The sequence below is a fragment of the Thermobia domestica genome, chromosome 3, assembly GCF_964235325.1.
Source record: "Thermobia domestica chromosome 3, izTheDome1.hap1.1, whole genome shotgun sequence".
Lineage (NCBI taxonomy): Eukaryota > Metazoa > Arthropoda > Insecta > Zygentoma > Lepismatidae > Thermobia > Thermobia domestica.
In genome coordinates, this window is record NC_137456.1 from 349380156 (window position 1) to 349407410 (window position 27255).

A 27255-nucleotide genomic window follows, 5' to 3' on the forward strand; every position below is an offset into this window, starting at 1 on the left:
TCACTTTTGTCACTCAAAAAACTGGGGAGCTTCAGCCCCCCTTCGGTTCCTGGCTAGATCCGCCTCTCAGTATACACCATACCACTGCCGTTCGAAGGCTTCATGGAATCCGGAAGATGAAAATGTTCGACTCATGAGATAACACATGCCCACAAGAATCACCATCTGGAGTTGTGGTTGTCTGATTGTTTGGAGTAAGTTGGAAGATTTCCTGTTTAGAATTGTCACTTTTGATAAAATATGTGTCTCCTACGACCATGATCATGATCATGGTTTGATCGTGCTCAGCGTCCAGAAAAGTCTGCGAAACCACTCATCTTGCCTCCGAATGTGTTGTTACTGGTACAGTAGTCTATGATGGGTGTCATGTCTTTCTCGGACGAGGTAAAATCATCACTGGAGATTGCTATAGTCCTGATCTCCATGACATGCAGAAGTTGCCTACAAGCGTCCCTCAATGGTCAACAGACCATTTCATATTTCACGATGACTCGTGTCCATATGTCGCTCAAAGTACGGTGGACACTCTTCACAAACTACAGTATGAAACTCTTCGTCACCCCCGTATTTATTTATTTATTTAGCAATCACCAGATAAAGCAGAGAGGCCATTTTATACTGGATATCTAACAACAAAAATAACAATGGAAAGGATTTGGGAAGGTATAGGCCAGGGCCTGTTTAGTAGGCACATCCCGGCATTTACCCGAAAAACTGCAGTTCGGATAGTTGGCAGCAGGAATCGAGTTCACGACCTCCCAAATGCAAAGTCAACATTCTACCACTTGAGCTACTGAGCTATTTTGCTGACGTCTCTCCCTGTAACTACCATGTCTTTTGACATCTCGATCATTTCTTGGGAGAAAAGACTTAGGAAGTGCAATGTGCAAAGTCCAGACTTCTTTCAGCAATAATTGGCCGAGCGATGGAAACGTGAGTGGTTGCATACGACAGCTTGTTTGATTAACTAAGTGTTGTAGTTTTGTTTTTCTTGGTCTTCGGAAATGATGCACCTGTTGCGGATATTACATTCGCACCAACCTAATACTAGAATAAGAACTATGGGAGAACATCGAGTAAACCAATGAACACGATATTATTCATCACAGACTCACATGCACTAAGATAGAACAAGAGATGCTTCGCACTTGAAGAGAGCATTCCATCACTTGATTGCCTTAACAGTAGAATTGCTATCATCAAATTGTTGAAATGAAATGAAATGAAATTTTTGAGTTTTACGTCCCACGGTTATGCCGGTTAGGCTAAAGGAGACGGTGATTATGAGAAATGAGTGAAATGGTGAAATGAAGAAACTGGGAGGAAACGGGAAAACCCCGAGAAAACCACAAGGTTCACTTGGCGGGGGCTGGGATCGAACCCGGGACCTCAAGCACCAGAGCTGAACGCTCTACCACTGCGCCACTGCGGCCCTTTAAATAATTAGATATATCTAAACTATGTTAATGTCTAAAAGTATATTTAATATATCTGAAACTATGTTTAAAACTAAGTTTATTATATCTAAGATTATATATAATATATCTAAAGGTATATAATCTAAAAGTACTTATAATCAAAGGTTTTAGAGCGCAGGCTGCACCCATGAGATTATTTGGGTGATACATAATTTTTCACTGAAAATGATAAAATCGAATTTGAAAATGGTAAACTTAGGGAACCGAATAGTAGATTTAGCGATTGCATGCAAGCTGTTAGAGGGGATGGGTACCTTTCCCTAAGTCGAGTTATGATTTTAAAAAAAGTATTTAGTACATCTAAAAATATGTTTAACCCGAGAAAGGTAAACTACGTAAATTTTACGTGTATCAGTTGGAAACACTGATGTGACGTAGCAGGAACTGAGTGTAGAAATACAAACTTCAAGATATGCTATCGCTGGTTAGTTGGCTTGATGTTCCGACGTTAATTACTTCTGTAGATGTTATGTTCTCTGTACCAAACGATTGAGTGTAGAACCTTATACGTAAATTTGGCGTATGTTTACCTTTGAACGTAAAATCTTACACGTAAGTTTGGCGTGTGTTTGCCTTTAGCGTTAGTTTTCTTGCACGCATTTTTTAAATATGTTTACCATCAATGGGCAATTATCATTCGTAAAGAATTAATTATTACTACAAAAATGAACGAGTTTGATTCAGTAGATAGCGAGGAAGCTATTTTAGGAATGTTAGAGGAGATCTCAGATTCAGAAAGTGAGGAAGATAACGTAGAATTTGATGTAAGATCAGAAGAAGAAGGAGATGACTCTGACAAATATCCAGATTACTATCCCAGTAAAAATGGTATTGAACATTTTGTGTCAGTAATTTGAACTGTTGAATGTGAAACCACAAATCCAACCAAAGAAGCCGAAAGTTTCCATATGTAGTAAAAACAAAAATGGCAGTCTCGCCATGCATTCAGGAGAAGAATCTGGATAACATTAGACAGAGAGGGCAGTATATTTTAGAGATGAGAAAGCAAATGAACTTCCATTTGACGAAAGGCAAGTGAAAGTTAATGGTGTTACTGAATTGCTAGGAAAGAAGGGTTTTCCTGGAAGACAAATCCAATGACAAATTCAAGTGGGAAGATCCCAAGAAGGAACATTGCCGTGACTGTAATAAGCCAGTATGTGGTGAACATCAGATCAAAATGTGAGATAACTGTGTGTGATTTACGAATCAATATCACATGTAATGTGAAAGGACTATTCAATATGAATTCAATATTTCCTAGTAACAAAAAAATCATTGACATACCTATATCTAGACTTTCTCAAACGTTTGTTCTTAAGTGTTAATAATATTTATTTTGCTCTTATTCTATGTACTTCTAAAAGATTTAAGATAATAGTAGCACCGTAACTTAGATTTTTTTTCTGGGGGGAGCATTAATACGCGTATTTGGGCCCCTTAGAAAAAGTTGTTTTCTAATTCTTGGGCTCCTTCTCTTTCCTTTTCTTCTTACTATTTATAGGCCCCCAAAAGCCTGTGGGCGCTCCCACACGGCAAGATCTGCAAGGCGGTTATTTACGCCCCTGGGCCTGTTCCATACTTGACAAATTAATTAAGGGGACAATATTGACGAATCTCAAAGGCATACGAATAAATATTATTTCTAGGGCCCGTAATAGTAGATTTTTTAACGGAAATGGGCCCACGACTCATCTTTGTTTCATTTACCTTTTGTATAGTGTTTCGTTTATGTAACGTAGGGAACCTGTTTAATGCTTCATTTATAATGTCATGTTCCTATCGTATAAGGAGTAGGAACATTTTTGTTAAAATGGGACCCCTCGAACAGCGGGGAGCTTCCCTAGTCTGGAGTTGTCCCCCTGCCCCCACAAATTACGGCCCTGGATAATAGTTGTGCTGTAATACTATCTAAAAATAAAACTTCAATTTTGGAACCTTGAGTAAAGCAACAATAATAGTTTGTATATGAATCGTATATTTATAGATCATTATTTACTGTGTACGTAAATATTACGTATGTTTACCTTTAATGGGTTGATAGTGAAGTTTGCCTTTCTAGGGTTAATATACCACAAATATGTTTAATTCTTTAGAAGTGTATATAATACGTCTAAAAGTATGTGTAATAATATCTAAAAGTATTTTATTGTATCTAAATGTATATTAAGTGTATCTACAAGTATGTTTAATATTTCTAAAATATGTTTAACATATCTAAATATGTATACTGTATATAATATATTTAAAAGAATGTTTAATACGTCTAACATATTTAGAATTGTGCTTAAGTATATTTAATACATCAAAACATATGTGTAATACATCATAAAGCCTGTTTAATATATTTAAATGTATATTTACTATAGTCAAAAGTACTTTAATATATTTAAAGTAATGTTTAATGTGTCTCAAAGGATTTAATTGTATATAAACTATGTGTAAATATATATTCAACATATCAAAATATTTTAATAATCTAAAAGGAAGTGTAACTATATTTTTTTTCAGTATGATGTCAATTGATGTTGAAACGTGACAATGGACCCGTGTATGAAGTTGTCCATTTTGTTCCTGATTCTTGCACATGGCCTCTTGGTGTGCAGCAACACAAAGCAGAAAATTGATTACTTTCAACTGGGAGGGGTTCTTAGCAACAGAGAGAGTGAAGTCTTTTTCAATAACACAATTAGCGTAAGTACTTCTGTTCATTGTTAATTGTTATTAAGATTAGAACCAATGTAAATGTAAATTAAGAATTAAGAAGACTAAATGTAAATTACAAAACAGATATCGTTATGCACGTTACAAATGTTATGTACACACATCTTGCTGTCAAAAATTTCATAGCTATAGTCCAGAAGGTATAACGTTGTTGGCTTCCCGCGCTTGGATCTGCTCTTCACTGGGGGTGTGGTAAGAAGGTAGCCAATCACCACCAACAGTCTACTGCGCTCAGCGAGCCACGAGTAACCAAGCTGGACACTCCCCATAAACGTCAGTACAACTTTTGGCCTGCGTCAGTACAACGTCGCTGGCCAACGAAAAGGGAAGTCAACGACATAACTTCCGTACTATAGTCAAATCGAAATATGCTTAAAACAAAGTTACATAACTTACATGTTTTTGGATATAGGAGCTTAGACAATCGACACATTTCTTCCAGTGTGGCACTAGTTTCAATGTCCATTGCTATGTTTTCTAAGCATGTAACCGACTTCAGACAACGAATTAAACTTATTCAGCCGACCCAAACCGATGACTCTCCATGAATCATTTCAAAGGATCAAAGAGATGAAAGGTTGATTAAAATATGTCGGCACGCCCTCTCAATCAAATTGAACCATCTTCTCATATAGGTGTTGAGCGACATACGGGCAAGTGTTATATTGAAGTATTTTCACATTTGAAGCATGCTTTTCGAGGCATTACTCATGAAGAGAAAGACGTAACTTTAGTAAGTGTATTATTATTATTATTATAAGTATTCTGCCTGCTGGCAGTTCCTGGGACTAATCTTTTCTTATTTTTTCCCCTTAGATTTGGGCCTGGAAATGTTTCTTGCAGTTTTTCGATCTTCAGCTTTCTCTTTTAACTCCCAATAGACCTATTTTCTTCTATTTTTCAAATCATCGATCAGTTGTATTCTTCTTCTCCCCACCCGTCGTTTTCCTTCCAATTTTCCTTCTATGGCGGTATGAAGAAGACAATTTCTTCGCAAAACGTCCAACCCAATTCGACTCCCCTCCTAAGGATACTGTCTAAAAGCGTCCTCTTCTCTCCTACCCGTTTTAAACATCTTTCTGTGTTTTCTCTCCGTTCATTTTATCTTTTCCCTCTTCCTCCAACACCACATTTCCAAGCTCTCTAATTATTTCTTCTCTAACTTTCATAATGTAAAAGTTTCTGAACCTCATAGTCCAATACTCCATATATACCTTATAGTCTAGTTTCTTTCATAGTCCAATATTAAGTCTGTTAGTAAGGAGTGATCTTTACTTGTTGAATGCTTCTTTGGCTACGGTAATTCTGACATTATATCTTCGGTACAATAAGCGTCTCTCGTCAAAATACTTCCCTCATATTGGAAATACTCTACCTCTTCAAGTTCTCTTTGATGTACTCTGACCCATAAGGGCGTGTTTCCACAATGTGTGTGTGTGTGTGTATGTTATTGGAGATCTTCAAAATATTTAGTACTCGGTTTGGGTACAAAACCTCGCGGCCAGAACCTCGCGGCGAGAACCTCGCGGCGACAACCTCGCGGCGACAACCTCGCGGTGACAACCTCGCGGACCAAAACCTCGCCTGGCCAAAACCTCGCCTCCCAAAACCTCGCGGCCCAAAATCTCGCCGGGCCAAAACCTCGCCTGGCCAAAACCTCGCCGCCCAAAACCTCGCGGGACAAAATCTCGCCTGGCCAAAACCCCGCCTGGCCAAAACCTCACCGTCCAAAACGTCGCGGGCCAAAATCTCGCGGGACCAAAACCTCGCCTTGCCAAAACCTCGCGCCCCAAAATATCGCCATACCCAAAATCTCGCCTGACCAAAACCTCGTTGTAATGATCTCGCGACACAGAATCTCGCCTGTCTAAATTAAGCGAGACGTAGTGTCGCCTGGGAAGAAATGTCGTCAGGATAAAACCTCTTCACGACGATTTCTTCAAATTATAATGTTCTATATATTACTATATGTATATATTTAGTAATAACACATAATTACATTAAAATAATGACAAGAAAAATTCTAATGCATGTTTTGGAAATCTATATATATAAAAATTAAATGACTATGTTTGTTACATTATACCCTCTGTACATGACTATGTTACATTATACCTCTTGAGCCGTCCTACCGATCTCAATCAAATTTTCAACATAGATGAGGTTAGAGCCTAGGATGTCTTTTATAATTTCACTTTGTCGGCACAACAAAAGGGAGTGGGATATATATATATGAATGTGTATATATATATATATATATATATATATATATATATATATATATATATATATATATATATATATACAGAGCCGTAGCTAGAGGTTTCGGCGCCCCTACTCTCACCACACCAAGCTCTTCCTTTTTTTCTTTTTACTTATAAGAAAGGCAGCAAATATTGTTATACTACACTGCATTTTTATCAAGCTGCTGGCGAGATTTTGGCCCGCGAGGTTTTGGCGGCGAGGTTTTGGCCACGCGAGGTTTTGGGTGGCGAGGTTTTGGCCACGCGAGGTTTTGGGCGGCGATGTTTCGGCCGCGAGATTTTGGGCGGCGATGTTTCGGCCGCGAGATTTTGTCCGTATCCCTTAGTACTCAGATCAATAGCGGCCTTACAAGCAGTATTTGGGCACGTAGCCGGTTGTACAGATGCTGACTTTCTGTCTGGATATGGTATCCTACTCTCCCTGTAGGTCTAACAAGGAAACCGATTCAAGTGTGACACGAAATTCTGGACAAGTTTATGCGCAAACGAAGTGTTTTTGTGTACAATTAAACTCATTAGAGGGAAAAACTCTCGATCTCAGTCGTTCCGGAGATATAGAGGGTAAGAAAAAAGCTGGTGCTCTGGTATTTTGTAGATTTTCGGCTATGTTGCGAGTGAATATGTTTGAAAATTGTATTGAAACGTTGAGAGAGATGCACCAGAGTGAATAAAAGAGGTGTTGAATGTTGAGGTGAGTGGCGTAGCTTTTACCTGGGGCCGGAAAAAGAAGGGGCTATGAGGAATAACAAACGGCATGGACACGAAGAGCAAAATTGTATGATATTTCTTGTTAATATATTATGTCTTTAATTCGTAGAAAATAAGAAAAGGTTATATGAAAATGTAATAATTATATTGCCAAAGGAACACAGACTTATTATGTCAACAAAAATACTAGGTTATATTTTGTGCAAATGCTCTATAGAAAAACATATAAAATAACAAAACATAAACACATATTGTTGCAAACGTAAGTACGACAGTGTGTAGTTGTGTGATATATATTGAAACGCAAAGTATGAATTAATAAGTGCTATTATTCAGTTCAAAATCTTTTGTCGTCGCAAATTCTGTCGAGAATTTGAAGTTTAAAATATATAAAACGATAATCATGTCTGTTGTCTATATTGTTGCAAAACGTGGTCATTTCACTTAAGGGAAGAATGCAGACTGAAAGTATTTGAGAATAAAATCCTCAGACGAATATTCGGACCGAAAAGGAACGGGAATTGAATTGGGAATGGTGGAAACTTCATAAGGAAGAACTGCATAGTTTGCACCATTTCCAAACATTGTTAGGGTCATCAAGTTTAGGAGGCTCAGGGGGCAGGTCATGTATCGAGAATGGAAGAAAATAGGAACGCTTTCAAAGTTTTGACTGGAAATTCAATAGGAAAACGTCCATTAGGAAGGACTAAACCCAGATGGGAGGACAATATTAAGATGGATCTCGCAGAAATAGGAATACAAAGTAGAAACTGGATCCAATTGGCTAAGGATAGAAGTCATTGTAGAGGTTTAATGAACGCGGCATTGAACCTCCGGGTTCCATAGGCCATAGAGTTAGTTGTTTTACGGTGGAAAAAAAATGGGAAGTATAACGGAAATTTGGAAGGAGCCTTCTTTGTGAATTTTGATTAGGGTGAAGAATATGTTTAATGTTTGTATTTAAAATCCAAAATATTGTTTGGATACCATATATGTTTGAAATTATAGTAATTACTTAGTTTCTTAATGAATGAAAGTACACTAACAAACGTTGACACACTATATTGTATATATGTATATAGATAGATAAAACAAAACACAACTAGGTATGGATGAACAGAAAAGATACCCTGGCAATAAAAGTAGTTGATGGAGTAAATTACTTCAAATTGGAAGCATTTTATATGTCAATGAAATAAAGAAAAATCACTCGTAGTTATCGATCTTTGAAAAAGACGACATTCGTTGGGATCATTTTTAATATTCCCTCGCAAACAGCAGCTTGTGTATCTCTCTTTACTCCTCTCACTTTCATACCTTCATTCTCATCGTCATGATTAACCCGACTGGGTAGAAAAGCGTAATTAACTAAGCAAATTCATAACCATCACAACGTCGAACACGTATTTCAGACATTGACTTTCCGATTTTGAAACCGCTTCTGCGTACACTATAAGTCATTACTCGTCACCTTGTACATCACATTGTCATTAACAAAGTAATTAGTAAAAATTTGTTGTAACTCATTGAAACGTGTGGACTGTGAGCGGAGCGAGCAAAGAAAATTTTTAACAATTTTATTTCTTTGGAAACCGACAACAATATTGATTTAATAGAGCGCCAATACTCATACAGGGCCCCGCGTCGTTTGCTCTTTTTCAACACTTTTTCTTTCTTCTTGCTCGTTTGGCGCCCCCTTGCTGTCAGCGCCCGGAGAGATCGTCCCGGTCGCCTCCCCCCCTGGCTACAGCTCTGATACCAAGTGAGAGTTTTGTATATTCATACGAATACATGTTGGATTTTACCACACACTTTCACACGATCGTCCATGTGTCCATGTATCCTGACAAAATTCGAGTGAGATACGGCTCTTCCGATAGAGAAATATACATTTTTCGAGTCGAGACATCACTTTTACAGCACATCTTCGAGACGAGACAGCCACAAATCTTGTCTCATGCGCATCCCTAAATACCAACACCTAGTATTCATCTCGTCATCTCAGTTTTACCCGACTCAGTATAAGATCTTTCCGACAATAAACAGAACAGACGTCAGTCGTGCAAGAGGAACCTGGTTCCAACAATTGATGGCTTAATGTTTGTGTAGTCACGTGGGAGATTGGGTTGTTCTGTATGCACTAGTGGTTGCCATTTTGTAAGTTAGGTGAGTCGAACGATCCTTCTATCCACGCACTACCTGGTGCGTCGCCAGGACACCTGGGGATCATCTGCTTTGAGAACTCTGAGTCTCTAGTGATGTATACCCTCGATGAACTAATGACATATTTCTACCTATGGGAAAAGTAGTTCTGTGGAAGAATAATTCTGCCTCTTCCAACCCTACTATACGGCCGCCTCTCTCCAAGTCCCTTATTGCACAATAGGCTCAATAGGCTTTGGCTGACGTCGTCCTGGCATTTCAGACAGATTGTGATTTGTACATAACAGATTAACACAACGACACTCGTGTTGTCCAACGGCCTTTATACCATTAACAATATGACAACAGACACTACTATCAGCCTTTCTTCTACGATGGCTGGTGTGACAGGACCTTCCAACTAAGTCCAGCATGGAGCTTCTCCGTGGCTAAGTGGTTAGCGTCGCGCCTTTGGCGTGGGAGATCCCGGTTCAATTCCCGGCGGGAGCTCATGTGGTTCGGATTCCACGTTAATCAGTAGGTCCACGTCTCATATAGCCTCGCTGCTGAACGGGACGTTAAACTCAAAACTCAACTCAACTCATTAAGTCCAGCATGTCTGTGGTATGAATTTATTTTGAATTGAACGACGCATTTCCATCAATAAATCTATATCAGGGGCATCATTTATGTTTGAGAAATACAGGGTGGCTCAAAAGTAGGTATACAGACCAGCATCGATCAAGTATGACATTTTAATTTATTAAGATAATGAATTTATTTGATTTGGTTTGTTCCGAGCTTAAGGTATAAAAGAAAATAAATTAAGAACAAATAAGGAAGAAACTAAATCAATACCTGTATGGATAACAGTAAGTAAATGATATAAAACGTTATGACTGATCAGTACGGGACTGTATACCTACTTTTGGGCTGCTCTGTATATAACTTTTTCATAAATTGTATTAATATACTGAAGAAAGGTGAAACTCTTATGTTGGTGGAGAACTCGCCCCCTCCTTTTTCACTTACGATTTCAGGGACACAACAAAGGCAAGCTCCATCACTTGCACGGATGTGGATTAATAACACAGTGTTTAAGTACAGTGTATTCAGTTCTACAGGATGCGACATTCCCAATAGTACTTCTAAGATTTTAATGAATCTAGGACACTTCGTTTATCAAATTGCATCAAGTCATTTAGGTAAAGTTTACAAACATGCATATGAGTACGCGAAAAACAATAACCCATGTTTATAGCTTTGTCAATTGGAGGTTGTAAAAAAAAAATCCAACTATACATGAAGAAGAGGGAGTAGTACGCAGGAGTTGTAGAAATAAAAAAGTTAATTACATCTATACGGAATGAAATTACTTCATTGGAATCAGAGAAGATGAAACGCGGAGATGTATCCATAAAACTTAATTACAGTCACTTATTACGTACGCTTCGTAGTGACTTTATTACAGAGCTCAGCTGAAGTCTTACGTCACTGTTTAGCCTGAACAAGAAAGAAATCAAATCAGCTACTCTTCTCATTACGGATTGTCTCCATAAAACAGAAATAAATGAGTTATGAGCTTGTTAGTGGAACATTATGTTAGCGCTAAACTCACAAGAAAGTCGTATCAAAATAAACAGACCCAACATCTATATGTAATTCAATATTAATTTTCATACCTTTTTCATAATAAATAACTAGAATCATAGCTATTTTTAAGCCTTAAAAGATTCTGGTTGTAGTTCCCGCTTTAAAAAAAAAAAATAAATAAATAAAAATAAAGAGAGTGGAAGTAAAAGGCAATTAAAAGAATTTTGTTGTCAGACGGATTAAGCGAAATGATGTTGCATTATCTTTTCTCTTTTTTAGTGCCATCTGTTGCAAATTTGAAAACTCATTTGTATTTTATGTCTATGAAGTCTGACTCCAAATTCAGGTATCTTCAAGGGCGCCGATCCTGGGGGGAAGGGGACCCCGGGTCCCCCAAAGCGCATGTGGGCCCCATCATCCTATTTGTGAATATTTAATATTTGGCATAATTTGAATGCAATTTGTCTTAAAATCCTCATATATATGCCTCCTCATATATTTGTCTGCATATGAACGGGCCCTCCCAAATTTAAAGAAAAATCGGAGCCCTTGGGTATCTTTTCCAAATTATGGCATAATACTTCAAAATTTCCTTGGCAAAATGATGTCTATATTACCTTCAACAAAAATCCTTTACAATGTACACACTCGGGGCACTCTCGGTTTCTCCCACATTCTGATTCCATCTATTTTTCCATCATCAATCACTTAGCCTAAAGGGTGGCCATTAAACCAAGTAAATGATTTTACATCAGTAAATTTTACCGGTACTTTTAGAGATTATAAAGACAGATGTGATGTAATTTGTCATGCTATGGACCACACAAAGCGGAAGTAGGGACACTCAATCGAAAAGGTGTTAACAGCTTTTTCCGACCAGCTATCCTGACTGAGGTTTCTCCTGAGTTTTACTCTGCGATTTTCTCAAAAACGGCTCTAAAGATTAATCTCTTTGATATTAGAGTTTGTATACTGATGAAAATGCATTTAAGGTTGGTTTAAAGGGACAAGTTTTGCCGATAGATGATACTACAGTTTTCGTATTTCTCCCGTGTATTTTTTACCATTCACAAAAAAATCATGATTTCTCTTACAAATTTCAACCTACAGACTTCAAACTTTTAGAAAAGGAACTTCATAATCTAGGAACTTCTTCGAAGGCAATAATCCGTGCCGATTTTTTATTTAGAATTTTCTTCATTGTTGAAATGGCTGCTTGTTGAAATGGATATCCAAACCTTTAACAATGGAATTGTGTCAACAATGAAGAAAATTCTAATTAAAAAAATCGGCACGGATTGTTCCTTGTGATAGATTATGAAGTTTCTTCTCGAAAAATTTGAAGTCTCTAGGTTGAAATTTGTAAGAGAAATTGTAAATTTTCGTGAAAGGTAACAAATACATGGGAGAGATACGAAGACTGTAGTGTCATCTATCGGCAAAACTTGTCCCTTTACACTAACCTTAAGAACATCTAGTAGGAATTCATGGATCTGACAAAAAAATTAAAAAGTCCTACAAAAAGTACTATGATAGATGAGCATCAATGTGCAAATTGAATACTTTTCCCAGGAGGATGAATTTCACCCACGTACGCAACTGGCCATCACACACACGTTCCAGGCGCGTACCCAGAATTTTTCTTTGGGAGGGGATCCAAAATTTGGTGAGGGTGTGTCCAATACTACAAGATACTACGTCTATGTAGTATTGAACCGGTATAATTTTGCACTCGAAAATACAATAAGTAATTGTTAAACAGTACTGTCACCTACAGTGGCGTATTTAGGACTTTATTTCGGGAGGTGCTATGCACAACACGTGAATAAGTACTTATATTTTTCCTTTTGAGTGCCAACAAATTTTAATGAAGTTTTGCATATAATCAATTTATTTCGGGGGGGGGCTTGAGCCCGATAGCCACCCCCTAAATACGCCACTGGTCACCTATATAAATTAAAAGTACCAGCTAGCGCACAAAACTTTCTCATTCTCACTTCTTAAGTTGAATCATGCTATAATTATTACGAAAATGTTTATTTACGAAATATAAACGATACCGATTTACTGTACGGATTCACAGATTTGTAAAATTTACAGAAGAAATTTGTCATAATATTTTAATAGACCAGTATGTAGATAATCCAAATATGAAACAAGTTCTTTGGAACAATTTCAGCACAATTGATTGTAATTAATATTTTAAGATCTTATAATATAAGTTGAATTTGTATTAGTATCATGCAGCCGTAGCTTTCCGTAGCTTTCCTACTACATTTTCAAGATAAAATGAATATTCGTCGTCTTTCTGTAGATGTCCGTAAATATAACCACAGTGTCTTTTGGTGACGATAAATCTTAGAAATGTTCCTTCATATTTCTCATGCTCTATTTGCTTCAAGCACTTTTCCAATCCAAACCCAAACCATATCATCAAAGCTAGAAGTAAGCGCTCATCTTTCTTCATTTTTTTTTGTTTTGTTTTGTTTTGTTCACAGCCTTGATAGTATTCCACTTCATTCTCAGATTCATAATCATAAACCCTAACATCAGAATATTCCTCTTCATGTTGAATCACTTTTCTTTTATTTCGTTGAATTCCCAAAATTCTTCTGCTTAAGATTTTTCAGGTTTATCAGTTTTTGTTTTCCTTTCATTTAATTGACTGATTTTTACAACGTTGAGATTTAACGTTTTTTTTAAAGACCCTCGTATTACCACCTAGCTACCATCATCATTAGGAATCTTCTGTAACAAGTAAATCTAGACAAAATTTAGTTTAAACTGCATTAACATAATAACTCACAATATTCATTAAACTTTATTTAATTACACCTGGACCAGTGACATAATATAATCTAGCTGTCTTGGAAGCGAGATTATGTGGTGGGCAACGACATGGAGATGTTACATAATGATCTGTGCACCCGCCAATCGCACGGTCGTGGTTCGGAGCCCATGTCAAGGGTTTTCGCTACAGCGAAATTAAACTACCGCTAATTTTAGAGTTTTCCTGTAATATCTTTAAAACAAATAAAAATATTCGAAAAGCAGAAACGTAGTGAACTAGACAATACGATTTTGCATATGATACCGTTATTACAACTCATCTATCTGCTTTCGATTTGAAACTGTAGATAGATTTAGCAATTTTTGCGGGTTCTATAAATAGCGGTATACCAAAAGCAGATAGGTGAATTGTGGTAAAGGTATCACATGCAAAATCGTATTGTTTAGTTCACTACGTTTCTGCTTTTCGAATATTTTTATTTGTTTTGAAGATATTACAGAAAAACTCTAAAATTAGCGGTAGTTTAATTTCGCTGTAATGAAGACTCTTAATGGTAGGTTCAGTCCTTCAAATTCTCAATGTTGCATAATCACGTGAAAAACAAAAACTTAACTCATTCAATAGATTCTATTTTTTTAAGATTTTTTTTTTGTAATTTGATTTTATTATTAATAAAATTAAGAAGATTTCAAAATACGAGGTGAAGTCAAAAAGTAAAGGGACGCAATTTCTCGCATTAGGGTTTGGTAACACTGCTAGTATCTAGCGCTGAATTAGTGTCTTCTGTAACACCTCTATGCAACGTGTCACTCTTATTCCCGCGTTAGTCGTTGGAATCTAGCAGACCGTTAAACATAGCAGCTCTATTGTCGATCTGCACCAAGGAGGAAATGAGGGGAGTGATTCGCTTTTTGTTTGCGCGTTAAACCTACGGAAATTATTCGTCGAACGCAAGCACAATATGGTGACAACTGTTTATCGCGAAGCAAGATCTACGAATGGATACAGCGTTTCAAACAAGGAAGAACTTCTTTATGTGACGAGGAAATATCAGGTAGGCCATCGTCACGAACTTGGATACATCATCACGAAAAGTACGGCTGCGAGCATGGTATGTAAACACCCATCATCACCGGAAGTTAAGAAATTTAAACGTCAACCATCAGCTAGTCATTGATGAGGTGCAAAATTGGTTACAGGTGCAACCGAAGACTTTTTCCCGACGGAATAAAAAAACTTGAGAAACGTTGGGAAAAGCGCTTTGAAGTACAGGGAGATTATGTAGAAAAATAATGTATGTTTTAGTTTTCTATCATTAGAATAAATGTACCTTTTCTCAAGTCCCTTTACTTTGTGACTTCCCTTTGTAAATATTGGACTTTGTAGAACTGTTTTATAAAATCCATTAAGATTTATTAATAACTATTTCTGTTACTATTTCAGCTCATAAATTTTGATATGAGTTATGTGCCAAAGGGTGTAACGCTCTATGGTTCTACAGTACTTATAGACCCAAACCCAATCAAAACAGCTCTTAGTGTCTGCAGTGAACTAATTCAAAAACAGGTAAGATTTTAAACACAGAAGTTCTATTTCTAAAACAAACAAAAAAGAAAGAAAAGAAAAAGAAAGTGAATGAAAGAAAGAAAAAGCTTCAAAACTTACAGTATTTGCTAACATACTGAATTAGCATATAGTTCGTCTTATATAGTTTATATACGGGGTGTTTCAAAACAACACCGACAACGTTTGGGAGGTGATTTCTGACACCAAGATAAAACAAAAAATGTAGACCAACATGGGTGCAGAAATCCGTCGTCGTTTTGGAGTTATAGGCTGCCGAAAACATGAAAAAATTAATTTTAAAGGTTCATAGCTCCAAAACTATGGGACCTAGCGTAGTCGGGTCAAGACTTTACTTAGGAACTAGTAGTACCCTATGCAAATATTCAAGTTTCAGAATCCTCTGGTACTTTCGCAACAATTTTTATAGGGGTAGTTGGTGAATACTTCAAATTATATGCTGGTAGCCAAACTCACTCTATAGAAGTTTTTACGTGAGTATCAAGATTCTGAAGCATGTACTTTTGGATAGAGCACATATAGTTTCTAAATGAGGTCTTGACCCGACTACGGCAGGTTCCACAGTTTTGGAGTTATGGACATTCAAAGTTCATTTTTTTTTCATGTTTTCGGCAGCCTACAACTCCGAAAGGAAGCATTTGTGCATCCAGGTTTATCTATACTTTTTTTCTTATCCTGGTGTCAGGAATCACCTACCAAACGTTTTCTGCGTTGTTTTGAAACACCCTGTATAAACATTGAAGTCCTAACAAATCTTTGCAGTGCTGTCAAAATGGATCAATCAAATTTGATGTATAATTTAATTAATAAGTGTTTCCCACAATTTTGGTCTCTTGAAATTAATTTAATTCTGTCTTAAATTTTGAGAATATTTTTCAATCAGAAAAGTTAACATGGATTACCATAAACTGTGAGGTGCTTCAATTATGCAGCCTGATGACCACCAATAGGTTAATTTCAAAAATATCTTTTTTCTTTCTTTCCAAAACTAAAATGTAAGAAGACAGGTTAGTTTTAAATTTGTTTAATTCTTCTTAGATTCATTTAATTTTCATTTCTTGATAATTTGTAATAATTTAAAAACTATTCTACTAGTTACGCATGAAGTCTTACGACTGAAATTGAGGATCGTTTTAACAAAACTCAACAAACGTCATTTATAAAATTTTATAGGAGAGGTTTTAAGTTGTACTCAATATCATTGATTCAAAAGATTTCAAAAAATTAACGCTGGTCATCTATGTACACTCATGTCCAAAATGATTGTTACATATATATAAACGTCTTCTTGTAAGAATATAATTTGATAATGATTTTGCAGGGTACTTTTAATACTGATACTATGTGTATAATAGGGAAATGTATATTTGTGGTAAATTTCATAGGAAGAGAATTATAAATGCGAAAATTAGAATGACTAAAACAAAATGTTGCTTAGTGGACAAGAAAGTTTTATTTTCGTTCTATTGTTCTTATTTACTGCTCTTTTGACATGAAATTTGCCACATACATGTCTTTGCCGACTATACACACACTAACATTATAAGAAATAGCGGGGAAATACGTTATCAAATTATTTTTCTACAACAACATATTTATAGACATGTGACAATAATTTTGGACATGAGTGTACGTAGATAGGGATAGATGAAGGAATAATTGAAGTTCATCACTGACGGCCTTTATTGAGGATATAAATTAGAAATTACGATTTTTTTTTTTTTTTTTTTTTTTTTACAAAACTCAAGATATCTACTTCACATTTTCATGCATGTTTCTTCTTTATTTTATTAAGACAGATGCTCTAAATATACATTCTAAGGATTTAAATTCAATGAGCTCTTTAAGTATATTACATTTTGTAAATAATATCAGAATAAGAAGTTAACAGTGTATCTATTAGTAAGTTTATATTTTTGTTTTAAATTAACACATGAACAGAAGTTTCCCCAGTAATAAAATTTGTTTCTCACATCTTAAATCTATTGTAGGAGGCGGAAGGATGGCGCTGTAAACCTAAGTACTGAGGAGCATTCGCTCTCAATTTTTTGATTCAATTTTTACTATTTATAATTTATTATTTTTGACAATTTTACTGTTTAGTACAATCTTACTACAATGTCTTTCATTTTTAATATATTCATGCGCCGCTTATCCTTCCTTATTACAGTAACAATGTGATAAACGAGTATATTTAAAACAGGCAAATTCGGCCATTTTGGTACGTGCCACTTCAGTACACATATTTAATTCAAACAATTTTATTCAAAACAAATTTAGTGAAGCCACTTGGCTCTAAGACTGGGACTATAAATCTCCCGTAAGGGAGAAAACTGAACTGAACTGAAACCTATTGTAAATCTCATACATTGAAATGACAGCTAAAGCAATAGTACATAATACAATGTTGGGATTTTTAATGCTGTGTGAAAATACAGAAACACAGTCCTCTTTAATGTAAAAGTTCTTCATAATACAGAATTTTGTCTTCAGTGTAAATTGTAAACTATTAAATACAACTCTTTTTCTTTCCTTTGGATCACTGTCAAAATAAGTTATCAAGTTCTTCACGTCATTAGCTTTATTCTTGTTTACATAATTCACTGATGGAGATTGAGGTGCTTCAAACATTATTGAAGCATTTCTCTTTCCAGGTTTAAGCACCTCAAGCATTGTAAATATTTTGAAAAAGACATTGAGCCCTAGTCTCAGGTTATCTTACATAATACAGTACTCTTGCCTCAGACATCTTAAAAGGCAATTTGGCTTTCATTAAACGTTTGAAGATTCATTTCATATTATCGTAACTATACCAGTCTTTACCCCAAACTTGAACCTCTCCAAACTTTCCCAAAATGTCGTAATATTTTGAGCACAGAGTAATTGTTTCATTTTTTCTTAGTTCTTTTTCAACAAGCCAAAAAAATCCTGTCAGGAGGCAGAAAACTATAACAACGTATTGGGACTCTTGGAAAACGGAGATAATTATAAAATCTTACCAAAAAAAGAAAAAGAAAAAGAAAGAAAGAAAGAAAGAAAAGAAAAAGAAAAATGGAGATGCCGAGTTTTGAGAAAATTTGCTATATTTAGGCGCCTTTTACAACGGCAAATATTCAGTTTCGTGGTATTTTCAGTTAGCTATTGTGTGAGGCTGATATTAAAATACCAGAATCCGTTAAAGGGACCATAGACGCACATACTTGCATGAAAGATTTGTTTCATCATGCACGTTATTTTGCCCACTCACATACCGATTTGCTGTCCAAACATATATATGCTTGGTTATATAGCATTAAAATCCAAGAGCAATATATAAATACTAGCCTTCGGCTAGCTGGAGGATCCGCCCTCAGACCTCCACCTTTGCTCGGCCTACGATCTCGTACCTCTTAAACCCACAATTCTACGCAATTTCAAGTTTCTTTTCCTTTTTTAACTATCTAAAGATAAGATTTTGTATCCCAAGAAAATGCCTATTTAAATAATATGGGAATTTCGTCATCCTCCCCTTTAAACACTTAAAAAATAAAAATATTCATTTCTGGCAATTTTCCTGTGGGTTAGTACCGGAAGGCTAAAATCATGCCAAATTTCATCATTCTAATCCTGCCGGAAGTGCCTAAACATTTTGGTGTGTAGAAAATGTCCCATAAAAATAACATGTGAAAGATTTTTCAGTTCTCCATAAAACCATTCTAAAGTTGGAAATTTTTATTGGGTAACGCTAACGGAAAAGTACAAGCATACCGAATTTCAAGTATTTATCCCAATTCCAAGTACCGTACCTAAAACGCGAGGTCCAATAAAAGGTCCATTTAAATAATACGGAAAATTTTTCATCACCCTCTTTAGACCCATTATAAATTAAAAATAACTTTTGACAATTTTTCTATGGGTTAATCCCGAAAAGCTACAGTCATGCGAAATTAAATCATTGTAGCTCTACAGGAAGTGCCCAATAATTTTGGGGTGTAGAAGATGTCCCATATTAATAATATGGGAAAGATTTTTAAATTGCCCATAAAAAACACTCTAAATTTGGAAATTTCTGTTTTTAGAGATTTTGTTAAATAATCCTATACAAAACGTACAAGCATACCTAATTTCGATTTTTTATTCCAATTTCAAGTACCTAAAACATGAGATTTTATATTCAAAAAAGCGCGCATTTAAATAACATGGGGAATTTTTTCATCACTTCCCATTTAGATCTCTAAAAACTTAAAAAAAAAGAAAAATACTTTTGGCAATTTTCCTGGGGGAAGCTATCCCCATTTAGATCTCTAAAAACTTAAAATAAAGAAAAACACTTTTGGCAATTTTCCTGGGGAAGCTACAACCCCGGAAAGCTACAATTTCAACTTTCCACGTCAACCAAAAGTGCCCGTTATTTTACGACAGTTCATGTAGTTCTATATATAGTTAGGATATAAAGCTATTAAAGCCATTTTACCGAGGCTACACAACATAGCAGAGTTTAATAGCAGACATTAACAATCTAGCTTAGCTTAGATCACCTAAATTAAGATAATGTTTACACTTATGACACAAAAAGAAGTATACAGTTCAGAAAGAAAGAACATATAGACATTAAAAAAAGTGAGAACCCAGTCCGAAGCCTGCCAAAACATTCGAAAAAAAATATCAGCACTATATAGAAGATATATTAAAGTGTTACAAAAATCTGATGATAAGTTGGAAAGATTTATTGAGATCTATAATATAAGAATGAAAAGATCACAGTTAAATTTAGATAATGGAATTTTATATCTTTGTTGATAGTAATTTAATGAAGTATATTTTGGCTTTGTCGTGAAGAAAAAGAGAAGAAACGAAACACAGAATTCTTGTATCTTCCATAAATATTACTAATGACAAGTGGAATTGTTCTGGTTTCTCAACCAAAATTATGTATGCTAAATGGGTTTCGAGCGCTTGAAACAACACTTAAAATAGATTTAAGTGATGTACTATATATTTAAGTAGATCTTCATATAACATACAAACTGCACAATACAAAAAGAACGATTTCTTCTTTTTTAGCGCTATCTATATTATTGTTTCTTTGTTTTCAATGTTGACAGCTACATACTGAGTTTATCCACAACAGGAATGTTGCTCTAAACAATGTTTAAAATTTCTTCAGTTGCTAGTGTTAGTTATTATTCACCCATTCACAGTTTTCTTTGTGTTCCATTTTTTTAAACCACGCCTATACTGTATGTACAGTTACACAGAGCGGTGAGCACGTATTTTAAATTTATTTTTAAGTATGCTTTTACTCACAGTCAGTATAGTTATTAAAATAATCTTACCTAAAAACATACTTTTATTTATTTGTGTGCGTTTTGGCAAATAAGTAGTGCTATCCTCAGCACAGACCCTTTCTGAAAACTACATTTTCTTTAAGAACTACAACACTATTCATTATCTTTTTCCATATCCATACCTTACGCACTTCCAGTAGTTCTTACAATCGGATTTTTCTGATCTCACTGGAATCTGCATTTCATGAGCTTAGGAGAAATGCGATATCTCTTGCAAATTGCAAGAAATTGTATATCCAACGAAATGGGTTGGGTTGCAATATACGTAATTTACGAATTTTTTGAGAGCCTGTTTTAGTTTGCAACCAACTCTTGAAATTACTATATATTTAGCAGGGCATATTAAATAGCCTACTTATTACAATTGCCTTATCAGAGACGGCCTTAGGCAATTTGCTGCCCCGTGCAGTGGTATCATTTGCCTTCTCTCCCTTTCTCCAAAAAGAACAAATCTTAAAAGTCAAGATTTTAAGTATCTACCCCATCATGAACAACGAAGGGGAGAGAAACAACGCTCGCACTCAGAAAGATCTAAACACTACAAATACAATCTCGTTGTGTCTGTTTTTTTATAAATAATAATCTATTATGTTAGTGAAAGATAAAGCAAACACACCTGCAGAGGAGAGATGGTAATCCTTTTTATATAATTCAATATCCAGCTTCTATCTCAGTATATCAGTTTGCATTTCCAGTGCAACTAGCTCTTTTATCTTTATTTCTTGATTTTCCTTCTACATCTGTTAAAAATATTTTTAAAAACTTGCTTCCATACTCAATGATAAAGAACTTGTTTGTGACAAAGACAAGACTCAAGTTTTCATATCAAAACGGTAATAACAAATGGAACAGGTGTTCCCTACTATTCGAGAATTGAGTTCTTGTGTTTGACAACAATCAAACAATTCATGCTGGGATTTGTTTGACCATTTGCTTTAGCACTAAATGTGATCTTAAAGTAATGCGACCTAAATAATGATTTATGAATGTAGTATTCAAATAGGTCAGCTTAGTAAATTTAACTACCATCGTCATGAAGTCTGTTTCCAACAAGAAATATTTATTTAAAATAATTTAAACTGACAACGTCTTGCGAATAAAATCAGAAAAATAAACACACTTCTGAACAAGACTGCACTTATTTAATATAAAAACACATTTACATGTGACGTTTCGATCTTCTAGCCACGATCCTCATCAGACGTACACTGCTGATGAACAAGACTCAGTGTACGTCTGTTGAGGATCTTGGCTAGAAGATCGAAACGTCACCTGTAAATGTGTTTTTATATTAAATAAGTGCAGTCTTGTTCAGAAGTGTGTTTATTTTTCTAAAATAATTTAGTAGTGACAGATTTTGCTGCCCCCTGCAAATGCACGTGTTGGACAGATGGCAGAGTCTGTGCCTTACCCAAAAACATCCTGCACTCTTAAATAAACAAAAAGGTGTTTTTGAGTAAGACAATTTTAATAAATATTTTATATGCATCCTATTGAATTAAGTAGCAATTAGCTGTGATTTGAAAACAAGATGAAAGTACAAATGAATAATAATAATAAGGTATCTAATTAACGAATTAGAAGCTAATAAGTTTTTTTTCAGGTTTATGTGGTGGTTGTGTCCCATCCATTGACAGGAGATTTGTCTCCGGCAGCTGTGTCCTACACAAGTGGATTCTACCACATTCCTGTCATTGGCATTTCTTCCAGAGACTCAGCGTTTTCTGACAAAGTAAGGGAGTTTCTTATACATTTACCTAAGGACTGTATAGAAAAGTAACTATCAACATGTATGATTAATAGGAATAAAAATGGAAGAAGATGTACAAAAAAAAAGACAATTTGTTTCACTACAATAGTTGTTGAATACACAGAGAAAAAAGTATACATTTACAGTTCGTGTCTGATGAATAATCGAAGCTTTCGTCGAACACCACCCAATAGTTTCTGCACAGTACTAGCGGTGCATTTTCTCGTTCCGGCAGACCAATAATTTCTGAATTCAGCCATGTTCCTGGCAGCTTTACCACCCTGTTTGACATTTTTCTTCACAAGCACCCAATACCGTTCAATAGGTCGGAGCTGAGGGAAGTTTGGTGGATTCATATGTTTTGCAACAAAATCCACTTTGTGTTTAATGTACCAGTTTAGAGTAGATTTAGCGTAGTGGGCCGTCGCCAAATCCGGCCAAAACAATGGGGGAACACTGTGCTTTTTATACAGAGGGAGCAATCTTTTCTGTAGACATTCCTTTTCATATATTTCGGCATTAATAGTTCCCTGTGTATAGAAAATTCCAGATCGTAAGCCGCACGAACAAATCACTTGCCACACGAGCACTTTTGGTCCAAATTTGTCCTCTGAAACACATTTGACCGAGTCATCCACATCTTCATCCTTGACTTTTGTATAATATTGAGGGCCAGGAAGTGTTGTAAAGTCCTCCTTCACGCAAGTTTCATCGTCCATCAAAACACATTGTCCTTCCCTGCTCACAATTCGTTCATACAATTTGCGAGCTCGTGATTGTGCTCTTAATTTTTGCTTTGACGATTGTTTGATTATTTTTTGCTTTCTGTAGTTTTTCAAATTATTCCTAGTTTTAATTCTTTGAACCATTGCGATCGTAGTACCTGCCTTTTTCGCTAAATCGCGAATAGATAATGATGGACTTTGTTTGATTAACCTCACCACTTTTTGGTCCAGTTTTGAGTTACGTGCACCCTTTTTTCGCCCCGATCTCGGCAAATCTGTAAAAGTAAAATGATTACAGAATTTTTCAATAATAGCTTTCACACTTGCATGATGCACTTTCATCTGTTTTGCTATCTGATTGTAGGTGACTCCTGTTTGGGAATACCATATGTGCACAATTTTGCAGTTCACTTTCCTCGGAATTCGTCCCATAGCCTCTGCAACTCCTCACACGGCATTCAACACGCTACAGCAGCGAAGTACAAATTGCCAACTAACCCGCAGACTGCGTGAACTCACTTTCAGCTGCCTGGCCCGTGCCTATCAGCGCAACCAACGTTGATAGTTACTTTTCGATACAGTCCTTATTTATTGAGCTAAGCTAGAGAAGCACTTATGAGTTTCTTTCTCTAAAACTGCTTGAGCTAGAATAACCAAATTTCACTCCTTGATAGTGCCCATAATGTACATGATAGCGTTCTTATTCTTGAAGAATGATGGGGCAAAAGTAGTTACACATAATATCGTTGATTTTTTCAATGTTATACGAGTAAAATGATCAAAGTGATAATGATGTAAACAGTTTTAAAGCAAGATGGTTGTGCTTGATTATGCTCTGATTAATGGTTGTGGAAAAACTGTCCCATATATTGGCATTAGCTTCATTACTTTCTGATTAAGCTAGTTAGAAACGGTGAAAAATACCTTTATTAAACTTGATATATTGATATGAATGACGTTATAGATGAGCTTAAAGCATGGTAATTATGAGAGGGTCTGCCCTTGTGAAATTCTGTCTCAATAATTATATCCCGGATTAACATTCAATTTTTTCAAGATCAATTCCAAGCGTACGAAAGAACAACAATGCGTTTTATAAAAGAAACAAACAGCAAGAAAAACTAAAACGTAACATGATGTAAACCAGTGGATAGGAAGTTTGGAAAAGTTCTTTGAATATACCCAGAAAAGTTTAGTTTCGTGCGAATACAGTTAACTGAAACTTATATTCAAACACTACAATCTAACATAAACAAAAGTTAATGACATTATAAATCTACAGTTTCAGAATTTTGAAATAAAAAAATTTATTTTCAAATTTCATTGCAGCCTATTTAACTTCACAAAGCCATGTACAAGTCTCAAAGAACTGATTCTTACTGGCCTTTAGGCTTTTGTTACCACACTTGCTTACGTATGCATAGGTTCAAATCACAACGCTCTTTGCCTATATTGCAATTCATACTACTTGTCTCTTCTGACAGCTCGCTGCGCACACGTGGTGCTCAATCCTGTGTTGCCAGCTTTTGCGTTGGCTATTGAAACACGAAATTATTCACTACAAGTTAATCTCAGTTTTGTAAAATTAAATGACACAAAAGAGAACTAAAAAGAATGCTTTCAACAACAAGTAGGTCCACTACTCAAGTTGATATTCGACTAAAACAATGTGCATTTGTTTATATTCAAATTGGCAACGTGGGAAAAGGGTGGAATGTTTACCATTGCAGAGCGAGAGAAATGAGCCACTATAATTGGCTGAACGTGCTGTTGCCATAGAAACAGTTCTTCTCGGCTGATTGTTATGACCATGTGCAAGAAAGAAAAACAGAGGAAAGCAACTGTCAGAAGGGACAAGTTGCATCAAATAGACTGTAGCACCACGAAGTTCTGTTGGAACTCAGTATATTTCTTAGAAAGCGAAATGAGAAATTGAACTGTCAATTCTTACAGATTTCATTAATGTTGTTGCTTTTGTTTCTATCCTTCCAGAATATCCATGTGTCTTTCTTGCGCACTGTGCCACCATATTCCCACCAAGCTGACGTGTGGGTGGAGCTTCTGAAACACTTCAACTACATGAAGGTTGTATTCATTCATAGCACGGACACGGACGGTCGAGCACTCCTGGGTCGTTTCCAGACGGCGTCCCAGAGCATGGAGGAGGACGTGGAGATCAAGGTGCAGGTCGGGCCTTCTTTATTCTCTATTTCAGTGTTGCATCCGCAAGAGTAGCATCGTCTGGCTGCTGGTGCTGCGATGGTCGTTGCGTTGTCTATGAATGGAGCATTGCGTATGCATTTCTTCTTTTATTTGTAGGTAGTATGCTGTGCTCAACACTTTCTGAATACCTTAAACCTTTCATATTTACATAACAACATATAATACCCAAAAATATACTGTTACTAAAGCCTTCAGTGGTGTCCACCTCCCCTTATGTCCATGACGCACCCCCCCTCCAATTGTCTATCCGTAGGTGTTCTTCCATGAAAAAATCTTTTCGATTAATTTTTACATCCTCTCAAACATATTTATATAGATTTTTAACCCTCCCAAAATATTTCAATGACGCAGTTTGCGTCATACCCCCCTCTTTGGGCACCCCTGCAAAGCACAACTTCAATCAGATACATTTTTATTCCTTTTTTCAACGCATCCTCTTCTTCTTTCCCGTGGTTTCTAAAATCGGATTGCGAGAATTTTTAGGCTACAGCGAAATAGCATATTATCATGTTTCAATATATATATATATATATATATATATATATATATATATATATATATATATATACAGCATATGTGTGTGTTTTTTCTTTTTCTTTTTTTTTTTAGTTTAATGTTCCACTGTTATGCTCTTTAGGCTAAAGCAGTGGATGATTAATGAGAGTGAATGATTACCAAATTAAATGTTTTGTGCTCTCCCAACAGGAATCGATTCTGGGACTAGGTGCACCAAAGGTGCACACACTAGCCAGTAGACCAGCGGAAAGGGCTTTTTTCGGATTTTACCATACCCTTTCAACACGAGGTAGTTTCAAAGGTGGTTTTACAGTTTAGTGTAAGGTTCAAATCACATATATCTCCACCAAATATCGAAAAATTTAACAAATTTTTAGCACTTCCCGATTGTTTCTACTGCTTGAGGTTGGAGTCAGTTAAAGATAAATGAGCCAAAGGGATAAATTCAACCTAATATGCAAAAAAAAAAAAAAAAAAAATACGTAAAAAAGTCTGCGATAACTTTCGAAAATATTATCGAATTTTGATACAATATGGCATATTTCTATTGAAACTTCCAAATTTTTCTATTGTTTGGGTCGAATTAAAAATCGATAAAAAAAAAAAAGACTGTAATTGTCCCCTCTTATCTTAAAAAAAAATTGTTCCATAATAAATGTCTTTAAAAAATCGTTTAGTTTGTTACTTGAAAATTATCTCGTCCAGGTTCGAAATGAATGATGATCAAAGAGGCGAATCACTCTCTGGGGAGAGAGAGGGAGAGAGAAACAAGGATTAAACAACCAGGGCCGACCAAGGACCGGGCAACCCGGACGACTGCCCAGAGCGCCAAAACAAGCCTCAAAAAGTAAATTTTATAACATTTTTCTACTGACGTTTTTGGTTTATATTCTTGTAAAGTAGCGTCAATTACATCATCTTTTTCCATTCCACCATCGAAGAAGAGAGTTTCATAGTACTAGAGGGGCTGTATCGACAAATGGAGACATGACATGTAGAAGAAAGAGTAGAGGGGGAGTTTGTATTGTTTATAGCAGGCCATATTCTTTATGAACTTTTCCCAGGCAATGAATATTATTGGATTTTATATATGTTACTCTTTTAAATTGTAAAGTAGTAATCATACCACCATTAGTAGTGTTCAATAAATGATGTTCGATATTGTTTTTGTTTATACATATCGGTACATAATAATAATAATAATAATAATAATAATAATAATAATAATAATAATAATAATAATAATAATAATAATAATAATAAACACAATGTAATTGATATCATATGTATATTTTTAAGTACTAAATATACGTATATCACGTATTTCAGCATTCATTTTTCTTTTGAAAAATGGGTTTAAAATATTAAAATCACTGTAATAAAATGTAAAATATAGGCTAGAACTAGGGGGAACGTCAAAAAGTCAATTT

General features: G+C 35.6%; 1 protein-coding gene across 3 annotated transcripts in view; it reads left to right on the forward strand.

The window, feature by feature from the left end:
* The window catches only part of LOC145681293 (glutamate [NMDA] receptor subunit 1-like), a 132644-nt gene that overhangs the window by 34004 nt on the left and 71385 nt on the right, over positions 1–27255 (forward strand). For 2 of the 3 annotated variants that reach the window (XM_081752934.1, XM_081752935.1), the window contains exons 2-5: positions 3990–4172; positions 15144–15266; positions 22215–22343; positions 25079–25273. In XM_081752934.1, the coding sequence (XP_081609060.1) occupies positions 4020–4172; positions 15144–15266; positions 22215–22343; positions 25079–25273 (600 nt within the window). In that variant the 5' untranslated portion in view covers positions 3990–4019. The remainder of the gene's footprint in view (positions 1–3989; positions 4173–15143; positions 15267–22214; positions 22344–25078; positions 25274–27255) is intronic. The other variant, XM_081752937.1, reaches the window with a different exon arrangement.